This window comes from Haliotis cracherodii, unplaced genomic scaffold (assembly GCF_022045235.1).
Source record: "Haliotis cracherodii isolate W230 unplaced genomic scaffold, xgHalCrac1.p SCAF_4, whole genome shotgun sequence".
Lineage (NCBI taxonomy): Eukaryota > Metazoa > Mollusca > Gastropoda > Lepetellida > Haliotidae > Haliotis > Haliotis cracherodii.
The window spans coordinates 2,881,118-2,899,672 of record NW_027266297.1 but is presented as its reverse complement, the minus strand read 5'-3'; the positions used below and the strand labels follow the sequence as shown (position 1 = coordinate 2,899,672).

The window sequence follows — 18,555 nt, the reverse complement described above, 5'->3', positions numbered from 1 at the left end:
AGAGCATATTGTCTTCAACCCTTTTTGTGAAATGTTATGGCCCAATGAAAATGTTCTGTATATGGTTAGTTGGTTTGTTGTTTAACGCCGCACTCAGCAATATTCCAGCTATATGACGGCGATCTGTAAATAATCGAGTTTGGACCAGACAACCCAGTAATGGATATCATGAGCATCGATCCACGCAATTGGGATCGATGACATGCATCAACCAAGTCAGCGAGCCTGGCCACCCGATCCCGTTAGTCGCCTCTTACGACAAGCATAGTTGCTTTTTACGGCTGAAGACCTAATCTAACGCGGGTCTTCACGGGTCAAACTTACAGAAAAGGGAAGGATACACATACTATAAATACAATACTGTTTGCCATATTTGTTTCGTTTGACTATTATGTATCACCATATAGTTTTCACGATCGAAAAAAGTCCCCGGGGAAAAAAAACACTTCTCATATTATAATCAAATGTTGTCAAGGTAACTGGATTGGTTTCTCAAGACCTATTCTAACCCGGATCTTCATGATTTATCCTTGTTGAATGGCGATACAGAAATACGTTGTATTGTTTTGTAAGTACATTTGTACATTTGTACATACAAAACAATACAACGCAAATGTACTTACCAAACAATACAACGCATTTCTGCATCATACCCTATGTGAGAATGATGAGAACTGGTACGGTTGGTTCACGTGATCTTGATAAAATACTTTATCATAACTCCATGTCAAAATGATGAGATCTAGTTGGTTCATGTGATCTCGGTAAAATACTTAATAATACATCCATGTCAGAATGATGAGATTTGATTAGTTCATGTGATCTTGATACAATACAGTGTATTACGAGAGTTGGGGAAACAGCTCACTTAGCAGAGGTACCACTGTACACGACCAACCCACACAACAACACAAGACCTGATTGAATAAACAATCTGTTTATAAGACAGCCACACAAAGATTTGTGATTGTCTGTCGTCCGTATTTATACCTATTCTAGTACCACAGATAACCGCAGTCCGACCGGCTCGATGACAAATATGGGGATCCCTCGATGTAGACCAGATCCTATTTTTATGAATTGTTTAACGCAATTTTGTGGTGAAAAAATACAGTAATTACAAAAGTTGGTCCACTTCAGAAGTAGCATTTTCGACTGCGCCTAAAACCCATTCTATCTCCATCTTAAAGACAGTAGTCTGGTCATCTGGGCTCATCTTCCCGAGGCAAGGGAGTTAACTGACTGTACATCTCCAGTTACAACCCTCGCCGAACTGGGCTGAAATTTCGGGTTTAATCGTTACGCCAATAGTGGAGATTATAAGTTATGTCCTTCCTATGACCCTCCTATTGACGAATCAGTTACCGACTCTCATATCACATGCATTTGCTTCAAACAAATTGACGATCTGATCGAAAATCAAAATCTATATTGTGATAAAACGGGTGTTACTTCGCGAAGTGCATTGTATCACGTGAGCAGCTTGATAAAAAACATGAAAAAAGATCCCGAAAATATCTGTTGATACAGAATTGGCGTGTAATCGACTGTAATCTGCACGCGAAGCGGATGTCGAATTCGTTTCGCGATTGTGATTGGACTATGCATGGACTATAGTCCAGCCAAGATATAACTTCATAATTCCAACCAAGTTCGGCAAGGTTGGAAAACGAACGTTTATAGTCAGTTAAGTCGCATTACCTGGTCGGTTGTGTGTGACATCTCAGACAGATGTATTCACGCATGTTCCTCTTGTAAACGGCAAACCCTTTCTCAATGGCAGAAGAACACAATGACAGATCTTCAATTGAGCCATGCATATGTGTGCTTCGTCCACATTATTTTATTATGCTATGTATACTAGCCACATAAAGAAACTGTGCACGGAGAAAATATATTCTGGATTGAAATACAACACAGCAAGAACAAAATGATGCAGACGCTGTAGCAGCTGAATGATCGGACCATAAGAAAATGTCAACGGGACCTGAACAACATCTGTTACGATGACGTCAGAAGATCAAAATGGAGTAGGGGGTCAAACGACAAAGTCACAAAGTCAATAATGGATATGACCACCCTGTGCGTGAATCACAGCAGTGCATCGGCGACGCATGGAGTCCACCAAATGGGCATGGAAGGCCTGGGGAATGGCCTTGCCGTATGAAACGGCCATGAGCAGCCGTTATACATGTCACGGACTCTGCAGGACCTATAGAGTCTATCATGTGATTTACCATGTTTTCATATCGATACCAATGGCTAGAGATTGTGCTCTATAGTCCACTTGCAATAGAATCACTCAAAATCGCGATGATAAATTAAGCAAATTAGTGCGCTTATCAATAAAAGTCCATTTTTCTAGCAATTACCACGTGTGGTCACGTGTCTACAACCGGGATTAGAATTAAAAGTCTAATGACTGCCATATAGTTTTGATGTCACATTTGCAATATATCTCTCCCTGTCTTCAGGTTTTTGAATCAATCTAAATTTAATAGTACTGATGCGTGGTTTACGTTGATGTCTTTCTCAGTTAACATACTCACCTTTAATGTGATATTATTTGATATCTCACTTATACAAAGTTCTGTGATCAAACAATTAATGTAGTGAACCGTACATATACTGCGTATGTTATTTGAGATCTTGTCAGTGATGATGTTGCAGTGGTCAAGCGATATCTCATGTGGAAACCAGTTTTTGAATAAAATATTCAGTTGGTGTACATTCAGTAGATTTTGCCACAGAATCAACACAGTTTTACTAATCTCTGTCATCTCATCTGACCTGAGACAGTCTGGACCATCTGTCAAAGAAGACGGCACACCTCCAAGCAGAATCTCAAAAATATATAAAATGTCATCACTGGACCACAGTGTACCAAAATTGTTCACATCAAGTATGTCGAAAATTGATTCAAACATCCTGTATTTTTCCTAAAGATTAAATTGCGCCAGAGTCAATATTAAGGCAATAATAGTAATGATAAATTGATAAAAACACTGAGATCTTATTACAGCAGAGAGGCTAAAAAAGTATGTGCACTCAAATACAAGGTAATGACACTTAATCTATAATCTTTGAAAAATCATTCAACTAGCAAGTCTTTGTTTCTTAAAACGGTTTATGAAAATCTTTTATTCGACCTTTAACAACACGGGACATGTTTGTGAGTTACAAAAACACACATGTTTATTGAACTCGTTGATATGATCATATTTGTGCACAAGCCATATTATATTCCATGTGGATTAATTCACGGCTACGAACTATCAAAGGTTTTATGGAAACATTGACATGAACGAATAGTTACATATTACACAGCATGACATACTTAACCTTTTCACTGGCGCTTGATTTCATGATCATCAGTGATGGATTCATAGAACTTTTACCAGTATTTCGACTTGAATGCCTAATGGAATCTGTTTCGGCAGATAATCGATACTGGTTATTCTCTGGCGTTGACGTTTTATATATCTAGTGGAAGAGCAGACATCACACCAAAAGTCACCAGGATACACATCACTTGCATCAGCTACTTTGTTAGTGGGGAGCTTACCTTATAGCAGGAAACAATTGAAGAGTTTTATCTCATGCCTCGGGCTCGGAGACAGTATTTGCTTTTTACAAGGTTACCATGCATGAAGCAAATGTCACAGATATCACCAAATATACACCAAATTCTCTACACTGAAGTACACGTTTCTTGTTTTACATTCTGCACACAACACAGAACATCTGTTTCGTTGAGTCAGTTACCTTGACAACATTTGGTTGTAATATGAGAAGTGTTTTTTTTCCCGGGGACTTTATATTTCGATCGTGAAAACTATATGTTGACATTTAATAGTCAAACGACAACAAATATGGCTTTCAACGAGTCAAAGTATGGTATTTATAATATGTGTATCCATTCCCTTTCCTGCCAGCTTGACCGGGTTATATTAGAATAGGCCGTAAAAGGCGCCTATGCTTGTCCTAAGAGGCGACCAACGGGATCGGTTGGTCAGGCTCGCTGACTTGGCCGATGTATGTCATCATTTCCCAATTGCGTGAATCGATGCTCATGATATCAATAACTTGATTGTCTGGTCCAGACTCGATTATTTACAGACGACCATCATAAAGCAGGAATACTGCTGTGTGCGGCGTTAAACAACAAACAAAATCCCTGTCAGCTATGGTTCGTGTCAAGGCGTCAGTAATGGTGATATGATCGTGGTTGCTGTATATAACGGCGAGTTAGTGTGACATGCTGATCAGTTCACACACAATTTCGTAGAAGTTGATGTGAACTTTATTGAATGAAATGTTGAATAAAAATATGAGCGACAAGACCCTTTCCATATTCATAAAAAATCTGTCAAAAACAGAGTTGATTGTACGATTCGGACTCTATCATGAACATGTGAATCACTGTCAAATAGTGATGATAACAGGTGTTCGCGAAAAGGTATTCTGTCGCACCGGCGGCACCAGTTACAAACACAAACAAGCAAAGCCAGTTGTTCACTTGAAAATACGGGAACATATGGTACAAGACAATATGTAGCATTGCATCGGATATCATTTTTGTCACTGACGTGTCAAATTTGGAAATGTCCTCCATTTGTCTACCATTAAACGTTTTGAAAGCTTAACTGCGGCCGTAAAAATTGTTACGGCGATAACACAACTTCTGATCAAGAGTTGTGTGACGCTTTTCGAAATCCTGGTAAAAAGAGGATTGTACCTCAAAACTAGTGAAATTGTTTTCAACATTGTTTCACGTCACAACAACTGGTTTATCTGTTTGGCGATATTGTGTTTTACGATACCTGTTAATTTCAAGCTGCCTTCACCCAAACCCGCTGTGAATAGATGGCAGCATTACATCGTTGTGTGTGATACCGTAAAATGTGATGTCGTGGTGTGTGATACCGCATGTGTGATATCGTTGTGTGTGATACCATAATGTGTGATACCGTAAAATGTGATGTCGTGGTGTGTGAAACCAATATGTGTGATATCGTGGCGTGTGATACCATAATGTGTGATACCGTGGTGTGTGATACTGTGATGTGTGATATCTCGGCGTGTGACACCAATGAGGTGTGATACCGTGGTGTGTGATACCGTGATGTGTGGTATCGTGGTGTGTGATGCTGTGATGTGAGTGAGAGAGTATGGTTTTACGCCGCCTTTAGCAATATTCCAGCAATATCATGGCGGGGGACACCAGAAATGGGCTTCACACATTGTACCCATTTTGGGAATCGAACCCGGGTCTTCGGCGTGACGAGCGAACGCTTTAACCACTAGGCTACCTGACCGCCCCGCTGTGATATGTGATATTGTGGTGTGTGATACTGTGATGTGTCATATCGTGGTGTGTGATGCTGTGATGTGTGATATTGTGGTGTGTGATACTGTGATGTGTCATATCGTGGTGTGTGATGCTGTGATGTGTGATATTGAGGTGTGTGATACTGTGATGTGTGATATCGTGGTGTGTGATACCATGGTTTGTGATACCATGATGTGTGATGCCATAATGTGTGATATCATGGTGTGTGATGCCGTGATGTGTGATATCGGGGTTTGTGATATCATGGTGTGTGATACCGTGATATGTGATATCGTGGTGTGTGATATCAAGGTGTGTGATACCATGAGATGCGTGGATATAGATTCTTGCTATCTGAGCTACCCCGGATATCACTGCCCTGGTGTTATATATATATATATGTCCAACTTTTATTATCATGGCACAAGGTTCCAGTGAGTGATATAGCACTACGCCAAATACACTGCGGTGTTGGACAGTGACCTCTTGTTTTGCATAAACATATGTTAATACGTCGACATGCCATACCAAGCTGATAAAAATATGCAAGCTTAACTTACAGGAAGACTGTCCAAGGAAGATGCCCAACATGACTGCAGTCCCTAGGTACTTCTCCATTGTGTGATATGACCACTAAACTACAGGGAAGTGAGTTGCTACACCCTCAAGCAGTAGCGCAAGATATCTGTCTCAACAAGGAAGTATATTACGTAATCTACCAAGCAAAAGAAAGTACTCCTTAAAACTGGATTTGACCCCAAAATCCAAACGTTATCAAAGAATTACTTGGCTGAAACAGGGATGAACAACTTCTTTATTACAATTAAGAGCGACGTTTCGGTGTAGCTTGATAACAGTGTTAGAACCTACACCGAAACGTCGCTCTTAATTGTAAAAATGAAGTTGTACATCAATAAATTATTATCCTTACTTAATACTCCAACTTCTAAATGCCTATCAAAGAAATGACTATCCCACTCAGACACAGATTACTGACTCCGAGTCCACCAGTTCTTGTTTTAGCCCCTTAATGCCGAGCGCTACACGGGGTATAAGTATCACCTTTTAAGGTCTAATGGTATGAACCCACTACCTTCCTCTCTCCGGGTAGACGTTTAATCCATTAGACCACGGAGGCGGTCGGCTGAAAACAGTAGCCGAAACACAGCAAATGTAAGGTCCAAAACACAACTGTCATAACCGTATCAAATACATCAACATCGAATTACCATTGTTTGTTTGTTTTACCTTTATTCAAAATCAAACTTTCTTTGACCCAGGAGCTTAGTTAGTCAGCCTAGCTATCTTTTGGTCAGTGACATACGCCTGTAGGTGAGTCCACAGAATTCATTGCTGTGCTGCTTGGCAGATTTGAAGATAGGCATGGCCACTCCGAATAGGTATGTGTAATACGTGAAGGATGATTTTTTTTTAGCAAACCAGATGCAATCAAAATGCAATCACTTCAATCCTAAATAATACACAAGAATACACAGCAAACAGAAGCCAAAATGCAATCACTTCAATCCTAAATAATACACAAGAATACACAGCAAACAGAAGCCACCCAATATAACAGTTCATACTTATAAAACAAATATGAGAATATGTATGTTCACAGTCAGGTTGTAGGTATGATTCGTTGGTCTCTTTCGAATATGCTTCTATGACTACGATTCGTTAGTTTCTAACGCAACCATTGAGAAATGTTTATATGTATTTCACGTATCCTGGTAGCAATTGGTCCTGTAAGTATTAATTTCGTTCTGTTAGATTTATGAGTAAGACACGAAAATCCGACTGTAACTAAGCCTACACTGAATGTGAGGGAATGTGTATCCTCGAACATACGAGCAATACATTTACACTGTGCAAGGATTTTCATGCTAGTGGTATCTCCGTCTCAAATCGAGAGCTATACATCGTAATTTAAAAATATAATAAAATATTAAATAAGCACAAGGAAAAATTCAAATATATACAAATTATACAATTAATGGTAAGGGTGCAATAAATGGTATCTGACAGGCACGAGTGTAGTAAACTGTTTACTGTTTACTGTAAACTGTTTCTTACACACCCTAAAATCGCACCTTTTTAGCATCGACTCGATGCATTTTGTCTGTTCTCATGATCGTAGTGGCGCAATAATACGTCACCGACGTACTGCTATTCATAAATAATGTGACCCGACACCTAAACCTAAAAATGTTTCCGCCATCTGTGGATTACAAAGGCGATCATGATAGTGCAAATTAGATAAGATCAAAGAACCCGCATGATGCCGACTTAAAAAAAGTCACCTCAAAGAAATGACCAAATATGTACAACAATGTTTACTACCGTATGACATCACTGTCGGTGACCGACTTCTACAAAATAGCGTGTTCACTGACAACAGTTCCCGGGATTTTCAGAGGAGGATTTTCGTTGATCGTATATACATAAATGTGTCATGTAAGTAATCAGAAACAATCAGACAAATTACTTACTGTTATTTGTTTTTATGTTTTCCAATGTAACAAAGAGAATTTGTCAGAAATGCAGATAACTACCGTCGTCGTTGTGCGTGACTTTGCGTCAATCATGGCGTCACACAAGACGGGAACTTTTACGATTTCTGTTGAATTTCCCTGATCATTGTTATGTATATAATTTTAATTCCATAATTCGTGCTACGATACTGTTCCTATGAATATTCTCAAACGCGTCAGCCAATGTATGCAACAATTAGACGAATTGATCTCGCAAAATGGGAGAGTGGAAAATCTGAATTTTGCTTTGTTTACATTTCATCAAGTACAGTTTTCTGAGCACAGTGTTCGTTTCCACCCCTAATTTATTTCGCTTGATGTCATCTCGATAATTTGTATTGGTGACAAAGACCATTTGTCACTTGATTCTAAAATGTAGGAGGAATTCAGAGATGCATGTATCGCAGCTCAGTTTGGAATGTACTTGACCTAATAGGCGTTTCATGACCCGCACACGTGAAACGTGATTTTTGTCAACACTATCCAATATGGCGGAAAGTGCACTTCGGCGTTCGTGTTTGGGTATTTTCCAAAACATTCTAAACGAATCCAGGCTCCTCGGCGACGTTTCAGAATTATCATTATTAAAAAGTAGCAACAACAAATGAATACTAATTATATGTCCAGGGGAAAGGGAAAAGTGTAAAATCGAGAAATATAGAAATATATTTTCTCCTGACATGAAAGACTAGTGTAAATATGTGGCCATGCTGCGTTCAAAACACAATTCTCCTAGAAATAATAAACTAATAGCGAACGGTTTAAGTAGAACTGTTTGTACTCGTCATAACTAATGTTGGTTTAATAATGCTAGCCCACTGAGGTGCCATGCCGACAACAAGTACCATCTTTCAAAGTCTTGTTATAGTGCACCCCATTTCAATACTTTTATTTAAAATAGTTACATTTAGTACTAACTACTAAATGACTTTATCGCGCGTATCCAAACCATGGGCTAATTACGTCTGTAACCCATTCACCCCTCGTAACTCAATCACCCCGGGCCACCACTCGGCACCGTGCCCGGGGAATAATCCCGCGCAAGCATCATCCCGCCCTTTCTTAGTCCGTCATTCGCGAGCAGCCCTTCCCCAAGTACACACGTGTGTCACTGTATCTAATCGCTTTCCCACAAAAAAAAAAAGAAAAAAAAAGGCCAATTACGGAAATATCGAAGGTGGCAACAGAATTAACGTACAATCGGCGCAGCTTGTAAATGCCGCGCAGGTTGCCAACTCGGCTACCCAGGTAAACGAGCAACTGGGAAAAATACTCCAGTTGCTGGAACATTCAGCGCCCGGCCCGGTTAGCGCAAACCAACAGGTAAGGCTTGGTTTTAGTTCTCCCGCCATTTCGCCCAACATAGGGAGAATCCCCGATGCGCACAACGAGGCCGACGGTGACGCGGCCCCAGCCAATCACATCGCCGGATACGGGGATTCCCTTTCCTTCCGTGCGGACGGAATAGACGCGCACGTCGAACAACAGGTGAGGGAAAAAATCTGGCGTGGCGAGTATGTCGACCTCGGCACAATACTACCAAACACCGAGGGAAGTCACGAGGACGGTACGATTACCATGGCGTATGACTCCTCAGGTAAGGTAATTTTTAAACCAATAAAACAGCAACTAAAGCGCCTGTCCCTGGCAAGCTGGACTTCAGCTTTCCACATTTTCATGTGTACTTAAGTTAGTTGGCACTCCGAGGTCCGCACAACCCAGGGATTGCTGTCCTACATGGAAACCATAAGAACGGCGGCACTTCGATTCGGGGGGGATGCCTGGTCAACCTACGACCAACAATTCCGACACAGAATGTCAAGGGACCCCTCACGACGCTGGGACAACATCGACGGGGAGTTGTGGCTGAAGTACATGGTAACACAGCCGGTACTACAACCAGAATCAGGCGGACGGGGCGCAATGACACGCGTACAGGGGGACATCGCCAGTCAGGTATGCTGGGATTTCAATAAATTTGGCTGTAGCAGGGTCAACTGTAAGTACACTCACAAATGCGGTAAGTGTGGCAAACATTCCCATAGCTCTAGGACCTGCTTTCGAGGGAATGGGGTCCAACCGACCCCATACAAGCCCAATCAGCCCTTTCCTAACAGAAAACCAGCCGGCAAGGCAGGTAAATTCAGTGGCCCCTTCCCCCGTGGATCTCAATGAAATGGCACCCTGGTTACGCCAATATGCTAGGGTCAATTACAGAGATGCAAATTATTTATGGGTAGGTTTTAGCTTTGGCTTTAAGCTCGAGTTCCAGGGAAGCCGCACGGGTCGCCTGGCACGAAACTTGCGATCAGCCACACACCAAGATACGGCAGGCTACGTGAAACAAAAACTACAAAAGGAAGTCGACCTTGGCAGGATGGCGGGCCCCTTCAAGGACACCCCCCTAGACAACCTCCAAGTATCCCCAATAGGCCTGGTGCCCAAGAAGCAGCCAGGATATGGTCAGCACCTGGGTAAGCATGCGGAGGAATTCCGTCTAATTCACCATCTATCCTATCCCAGGGGTAAATCTATAAATGACTTCATAGACACAGAGGCCTGCTCCGTTGTGTACGCCAGATTTGATGAAGCTACCCAGATGGTGCAACAACTGGGAAAGGGAGCATTACTACCAAAATTCGACATTCAGTCGGCCTTTAGAATTATACCAGTCCACCCATCCGATTTCGAGCTGCTAGGCATCAGATTCGAAGGTGAGTTCTATTTCGATAAATGCTTACCATTTGGCTGCTCCATATCTTGCGCCATATTTGAAACGTTTAGTACCTTCTTGCAATGGTGCATGCAATCGCATCTTCCAACGTGTCCGGTCATGCATTACCTGGATGACTTCCTAACGGGGGGCACAGCAGGCACCAGCCACTGCTCAGACAACCTCAACGGATGCGTGAATACACTTGGACATCTTGGGGTTCCTATTGCGCACGACAAGACGGTGGGCCCCACAACCAAACTGACATTCCTAGGGCTGGAAATCGACACCATTGCAATGCAGATCAGAATCCCAGAGCCCAAGATCAAGGAGGCAACAAGGGAAATCCAAGACATCCTGTCAACAGGTAACATCAAGGTCACAAAAAGGGCCCTTCAGTCCCTCATAGGCAAGCTTAACTTTATGTGCAGGGCTATACCAATGGCAAGGGCATTCAGCCGCAGGCTAATCGATCTGCTTAGCAAAGGTAAGCAACCATTTCACCACATTAGGATTACCAGCTGGGTCAAGGAAGACCTACAAATGTGGTTAACATTTCTTACGAGTTATAACGGCATTTCAGTGTTTCAGGACCAACTATGGGTGGACAGCGATTTCCTCCAGCTGTTTTCAGACGCAGCGGGTGGCGCCGTCTTTGGGGCCTACATGCAGGGCAAATGGTTTAACGGCGCATGGCCACCCCAGTGGGTGTCGGATGGAACTACACGGGACTTGACGCTCCTGGAGCTGTTCCCCATCACACTGGCCATCCAAATCTGGGGCAAGCAACTCGCAAACAAAAAGGTCCTCTTTTACTGCGACAACCAAGCCGTCGTAACAATAATCAACAAGCAGTCAACCAAGGCCCCCAGAGTGATGAGCCTACTCCGTCGCCTAATCCTGCAGTGTCTCCGATATAATATTATGTTTAAGGCAAAGTAACACTACTGCCGATGCTCTCTCGAGGTTTCAGCTCAAACGCTTCCGAGAGGCAACACCAGCCGCGGACCAGAACCCCACACCTAACCCGTGCAACATATGGCTGATCTGAGGCAGGAAGCCGGCAGACTCCTACAACAATCTCTGTCTACTAATACATGGGCCACTTACCAAACAGGCATCAATGCCTTGCACCAGTTCCGGTCCGCACACCAGCTACAAGAGGTGTGGCCAGTCCCGCTGGATCAGGTCGTAAACTTTATTGCTTATCTGTCAGTCACTCACCACTCCCCTAACACAGTCAAGACTTACATTGCAGCGCTGTCTTCACACCACAAATTCCACGGGCTCACCGACTGTACAAACCATTTCCTGGTAGGCAAGATTGTAACAGGCTTACACAAATCAGCGGGCCGACCGGACACCAGAAAACCAATCACTGCAGATCTGCTGCAGGTAGTAACCAACAATCTGCCTCACGTATGCTCATCAGCATATGAAGCCAGGCTGTTCAAGGCAGTCTACTGCACAGCATTCTTCGGTTTCTTTAGGGTTAGCGAACTCGTCCAAACTGGACCCTCAAAAACAGGTTGCGCCATCCAGAATTTAAGCTTCTCGGGCAACCCCCAGCAGCTTTCAATCCATTTACCACACTCAAAGTCTGATCAGTACAGGATGGGGACAACAGTTACAATGTCACCTATACCAGGTAATCCGCTATGTCCGGTAGTCGCCATCAAGCACTACCTGGAGGCGCGCCCCTCCGGCCCACAACATGCATTCGTCCACTTTGACCATTCCCCGTTACAAGGTACCAATTCCAGGCACTCCTAAAAAAGGCCTTAGCACACAGCAACATAAACACGGCCTGCTATTCTTCGCACTCCTTCCGCATTGGGGCAGCCACATCAGCAGCCATGAACGGGGTGCCTGAACACCTCATACAACAATACGGCAGGTGGAAATCAGATTGCTACAATGCTTACATACGCTTACCAACAAATTCAATGTTGCACAATTAAATCAAATAGTCTTTCATGGTACTTACTACACTTCTTATTGTTTACAGTTTGGATGGTGGGATCCAGCTACATGGCCAGGGCACGGCAGTACTTGCTCCTGAAGGGCACCAGCCCGAACCAACCGAGGATGCTATGGCTGGCACGAGGGGGGATGAGGTGGAAGGAGCTGGACACCATTCTGGATACACAGGTCAAGGCGACACGGCGCAGCCCCAGAGCCCTCATCATTCACCTGGGCTCCAACAACCTGTGCTCGGTCAAAGGCAGCCAACTCTACCTTGACATGGTGGCATCAATCCTTCGGATACAACTCCAGCTTCCTGACACCAAGATCATCGTATCCTCAATGCTGCCCAGGCGCTACTGGCACGATGCCAGGGATCCACGAAAGATCGAGGGAATGCGGAAGAATATCAACCGCCGACTGACCAACCGAGTCAAAGAGCTCGGCGGTACAACAGTGCCACATCCCCAGATCCTGGCATCTGACAAGACATGGTACGCCTGGGAGGGCGTCCACCTCAGTGACAAAGGACTGTGTGTGTTTACGGACAATTTATTGCATGCCCTGGCGCTCGTTTTGCGCCAGTAAGGATATTATCTCCACAGGTTAGTGTTTCCTTTCAGTACATAAGCAAGCCGGGCAACAATGCTATCTCCGCGTATCGCGTGGCCGTGGGTGTGGGGTAGCACTCTGGTGCTTTGTGGCGGGGTTCTTGTGGGCTACACTGCTAGTAACAAATTAACTTGCTTCCAAATTAATACTCGTGCTTAAGGCTACCTGCTTTTCAGCGGGAACCTTTCCAGGGTTACCTGCTTCTCAGTGGGAACCTTGTCTTTCCCGACTTTTCAGCCGGGGAATCGTAGAATAACATACGTTGGGGCAAACAGTTGCCACGTATATGGGCCCGGCGGCGGAAGTCGTCTTGTCAAGCGGTAGCTGACAGTTGGGTCCGCGGCGGGAGCCGCACAATGGTTTTGCAAATGGGGCCGGGCAGTGGGATCTGCTTTGGCCGGCTACCTGGGGCCGGGCAGCGGCAGTCTGACTTAGGCCAGCAGCGTGGAGCTGCTTTTGGCAACGTGGGAGTTGCCAAGCAATGGTAGCGTTTAAATATGCTACCGTGGGGGCCGGACAGCGGTAGCAGTCTCAGGCCAGCAGAGCTAGCTGCAATCGCCGTCGGCCACGCGCGTGGCCATGGCAACGGTAGCATTTTTGGTATATACAATTAGCAGCTAAGTAGCCCACTAGTACCTGCACACCCTCGGCCATTTAACCCAATCTCATCTTCTGTTTTATTACAGGCACGGGCCTCTCCTTGGCATATCGCAGGATAATTACATTTAGTACTAACTACTAAATGACTTTATCGCGCGTATCCAAACCATGGGCTAATTACGTCTGTAACCCATTCACCCCTCGTAACTCAATCACCCCGGGCCACCACTCGGCACCGTGCCCGGGGAATAATCCCGCGCAAGCCACACGTTACGTAATACCTCGCTCTACAAAACCCGACTGACACAGTCAGTCAGGGAGATAGCCAGAAGGTTAGTGACAGAGCGAGTTACCACCCGGGAACATTGGCTACTCGGTCCCTGTGTGCGTTCTGTCACGTTGTTATCAACATGTACCTTTTCGACTTATTCCAAACCATCAACAATAAACATTGCTGCTGTCGTCTAAACTTCACCCCTGAGTTTTGTCATCCGTCATCACCCTGAGCTACCATCCGAGGGCCGAAACTTACGCCCTTGGACAGATGGTGGAGAATTCGGGTAATATTCATGTAACACGTGAGTATACCAACGTTCAGCCATGCTACCAACACTCAAGATCAAGTCGACCAACGTCAAGATTCACTTGCAAGGGCCCACTGATATATGTGTGTGTGACAATATATTTGAACTTTCGTTCCAACTCTCAACGTGTACTGTGCTTATACTATTCTCACAAACATTCTTGTTCAAATAAGGTATGTTATGTAATCAAGTCATTATTGTTTCGGTGTCTTAAAACTTTGTCATGTTTTTCTATAATGAGTATGTATTTCAATCTATGTATTGTTATCAGAGGTACATCCTTATCAGATTGAGTTTTTGAAATCGGCTAAGTTCTTACTCTATTCATGTCCTACACCCTACCCTTATACGCATTTAGTGCAGATCCACGATATCTGCGGGTTCCGAGTGGTCCCATACAAATCAGACTCCCGCTTACAAGGATTTTTCTTTTAAGTTGTGTCCCTAAGTTGTGGCCCTATAACCATTACTATAAACAATAGCTTTCAAAAAGTTATCCAATACCCTACAGTTTCCTGCTTATATCTTCATTTATTCCTTTTTGAGTATGTAAGCACTGAAATTATTTGTACTCTTTGTGATAACTGATAAAATCGATGTAGTAGCAGGGATTGTAGAAGTATAATAAGTTAGGGAGCCTCGTTGCTTACCAAGCTTATTCAGTGGAGATTGTGTATACAGTCTATATCCTACTTCTTCGTTTTGCCAACGTGATTCTGTGCTTAATTATGATACCAGCGAAAATTGTGTATATTCGGGCGATCAACCGTAAATGTAATTCACACTTGAAAATAGAACTATTGCATGTTCAGATAAAACAATTACAACACTTGCAATTATATCCTAACTCAGCATTCATTTAACGCTCACTCACCATACCTGTGAATTATAACAATTCGGATGTTTGATGACAGATTGTTCGACATGTTGTGTGCTGGGTCAGTAACGCATGTAGTATTTTTTGGAGGACAGAGATGTAATCTGCCTCTACTACAATTGCCGGCATTACGCGTGCCAGAGCACAGGCTGTAGCTGACAGACTGTGAAATTACTTGCTAGAAAGGTATGCGTTAGTGACATAAATCATGAGTAATAAAGAACAGACTAGAGTCAAATTCAGCCTGCGACATAATGTAGTGCCAAAAGATGATGACATTAAACAAGCCAGCTCCTCACAGCGAAGGTCCCTGTGACGAAGGTTTTCAAGCGCTGGGACTGTAAACATAAAAGGAGGTCACTCCATTACGGAGTCTCCATGGGTATGTCTATTTCGTTCATATATGTTCCCAAATACAACAATGATGTCATCTTACCCGTGAAGATCCGGGGTAGAATAGGTCGTCAGCAACCTATGCTTGCCTTTACAGGCGACTAAGCTTGTCGTAAGAGGCGACTGACGGGATCGGACGGTCAGGCTCCCTGACTTTGTAGGTACGTGTCATCGTATCCCAATTGCGTAGATGGATGCTAACGTATCAATCACTGGATTGCCTGGTCAAAACTTGATCATTTACAGGTCGCTGTCATAAAATCGGAATATTGCTGAATGCGGCATTAAACAACAAACAAACAAACAAACACAATGGTATTATCACTGAGGACATGGCACATGATTGCATGTTGGTTATTGACATTAAAATATCTGAAATCCACTTAAAGTAGCTGCAATGTAAAAGACATTTATTTACATAATATGTTATAAACAGTAAAGACAATATAAACTATAATGACAAAAGCGTTCAATATCTATATTACCGTATTTCAAATGTATATAAAGTTATCCAGAATGTGGGTTGATAATTTCTATACAAATTATGAGGAAGCATTAAGATTATAATGTAAGGCAATCTTTGATCTAAGGATACTGAGGACCTCTGTTCGTCGTTGGCTAACCACACTTCATTGAATATGAAGTGATGAATAATGCCATACAATGTAATGATTGGATACAGTTGTCATATCTTCTGTCGAAAAAGTCATTCTGGCCGATAAAGGACAATCAACATAATGAAGTTTGCTGCTTTATACTTTATACCGAGAGAGCTAAAGATGTACCCTTCACTTGCATCCGGGGATATTTTAACGTCAGTTCCATTCAGTTATTGATGCTCACTCGCATACTATTTACGGCAGTGCCCATATACATATTTGTAATATAAATTGTAATATGTAAGTCTTACACAATTATTCGAGTTTCAAAAGTCGCACCAGACGCAAATCAGGCACGCATGCAAGTTACAACAATCTGAGTGTTCACACACAATTAATACAATAACACAAGCCATGGATTTAGTGTAGGTGGAAATAGGAAATAGAATGGTCGTTTTTAGGATTTAGGTCAATGCCAAATAATTGGATGTTTTTGGAAATATCATTGTGTGAGGGATATACGACACAATAGAAGTTTCGGCAAACCGCTGCTTAATATTTCAACACGGTTATGAGAACGTAATGGCAGTCAGACATAATGTATGAGACATTATCGGGACGTGCATGAAGAACAGGAATAGGAAAAATATGGCTGTTAAAATGACTCTCCTGCTGGTATACACTTGTCTCCGTTAGTACGGCTAAAGTTGGTTGGTTGGTTGGCTGGTTGTTTAACGCACCAGTCGGCAGTATTCCAGCTACATTGTATATGACGGTGGTCTGTAAATAATCGAGTCTTACCCGAAAATCCAGTGATTGATATCATGAGCATCGATCCACGCATTTGGGATCGATGACATGCATCAACCAAGTCAGCGAGCCTGGCCACCCGATCCTGTTAGTCGCCTTTTACGGCAAGCATGGGTTATAAGTTATAAGATACCATATGTATCATAATGTAAGTCTGACGTATCTAAAACTGAACCGTAGTATTATCTCAATACACAGACATCTTGAATATTGAAAGTACTGCAAAGTCCTTTACAAGAGTAATCAATATTAATGGGAGAAAAGCAATATGCAATGTTGAATGTGTGTTCAAGGTAAAAGTATGATGGTCGTTTGTGTACATAGTTGTGTATGTTGAGAGATGGATATAACATACTACATTAAGATTAATGCCAGCACTAAATGTAAGAGAAATTCCACAATTCAATCATGAAACTGCCATACTTTTATTTAGGCAACTAAATATAAGGCTGATTACTTGCAACTATGCTGTATGTATCTGGGATTAATATGTAACCCGATTGCAAGATAGCAAACACACACAGCGATGGATTCAACAAAAACATACAAAGGTTTGCAAGATAAGAAGATAACACTAGTTTAGCCTATTGTCCGTCCCTTGTTCAACTTTTTTCTTCACATTGTCAACAATGCACGTAAACAATACGTTATCCTCAGATACATTCTGAAACATAAGTCATGCATTGCGTTCAAAATAACTTGTTCTCATACAAGGAAAGTGTGGTTTGCATATTCAGTCGCTGTGAAAGTACAGGCGTGGTACTCCAACTCCTGCCAGTTCAACATGGCGGTTGTCAGGTTACTCCCGGTGGTGGTGCTGGCTGGGTGGATGCAACTGTTATTGGGTAAGTTGTCCTTGGATGGTGATTATGATGTATACATACTGTTTCATCTTTAAGCTGCAGTTGCATTTTGTAGAAGGGATATTATCTGAAATCCTTGTATTATAGGTGGTATGTGAAAGATTAGAAATAAATGATATAACAATAAATGTAGTTTCAAATACACTTTGTTTCATTTTCGTATCGTGATGTTTAACAAATTTTGGGCTCAAGAAAATGAAGTCACACATTGTATCCATGTTTAGGGTCGCCCAAACGCTTTTACCACCTGTATTTAGGTCCACATTTAACCCATAATATGATCATACACGACAAACACCGTGTACCGGATCCTTTGTATTCATTTTATGAGAAAAAATGCAGGACATGCAACACTTCGGACTTTCCTCCCACAAAACATGATCCATAACAGATAAATGGGCCCAGGGCTCGAACTCAGTCCCAACAATTGTAAAATATCGTAGGAGCCAGACATTTCATTATCAGCCGTTCCATGTATGATAGAAATACTATTAGTCACACATCAACAACACATACAAAACATATACGGAGACAAGTTTAAACCTCGGTTAAATACGAACCTGCAACATCCTGTTTGTAATCCTTCATGCTACCACCTGTTTTAGGGAGATTGTTGACGTTAGAATCATTGTCTTCAGTATCTTAGCTTACTAACATTGTAACAATTATTACA

General features: G+C 42.6%; 1 protein-coding gene across 1 annotated transcript; it reads left to right on the top strand.

Annotated features, from left to right (window-relative positions):
* The first annotated feature begins 9,610 nt into the window (after positions 1–9,610).
* LOC139480320 (uncharacterized) lies at positions 9,611–13,315 on the top strand. Its single transcript, XM_071263374.1, has 2 exons — positions 9,611–11,189; positions 12,588–13,315. Exons 1-2 carry the CDS (start codon positions 9,935–9,937, stop codon positions 13,130–13,132), a joined length of 1,800 nt encoding a protein of 599 aa, XP_071119475.1. The 5' UTR covers positions 9,611–9,934; the 3' UTR covers positions 13,133–13,315.
* The last annotated feature ends 5,240 nt before the right edge of the window (positions 13,316–18,555 follow it).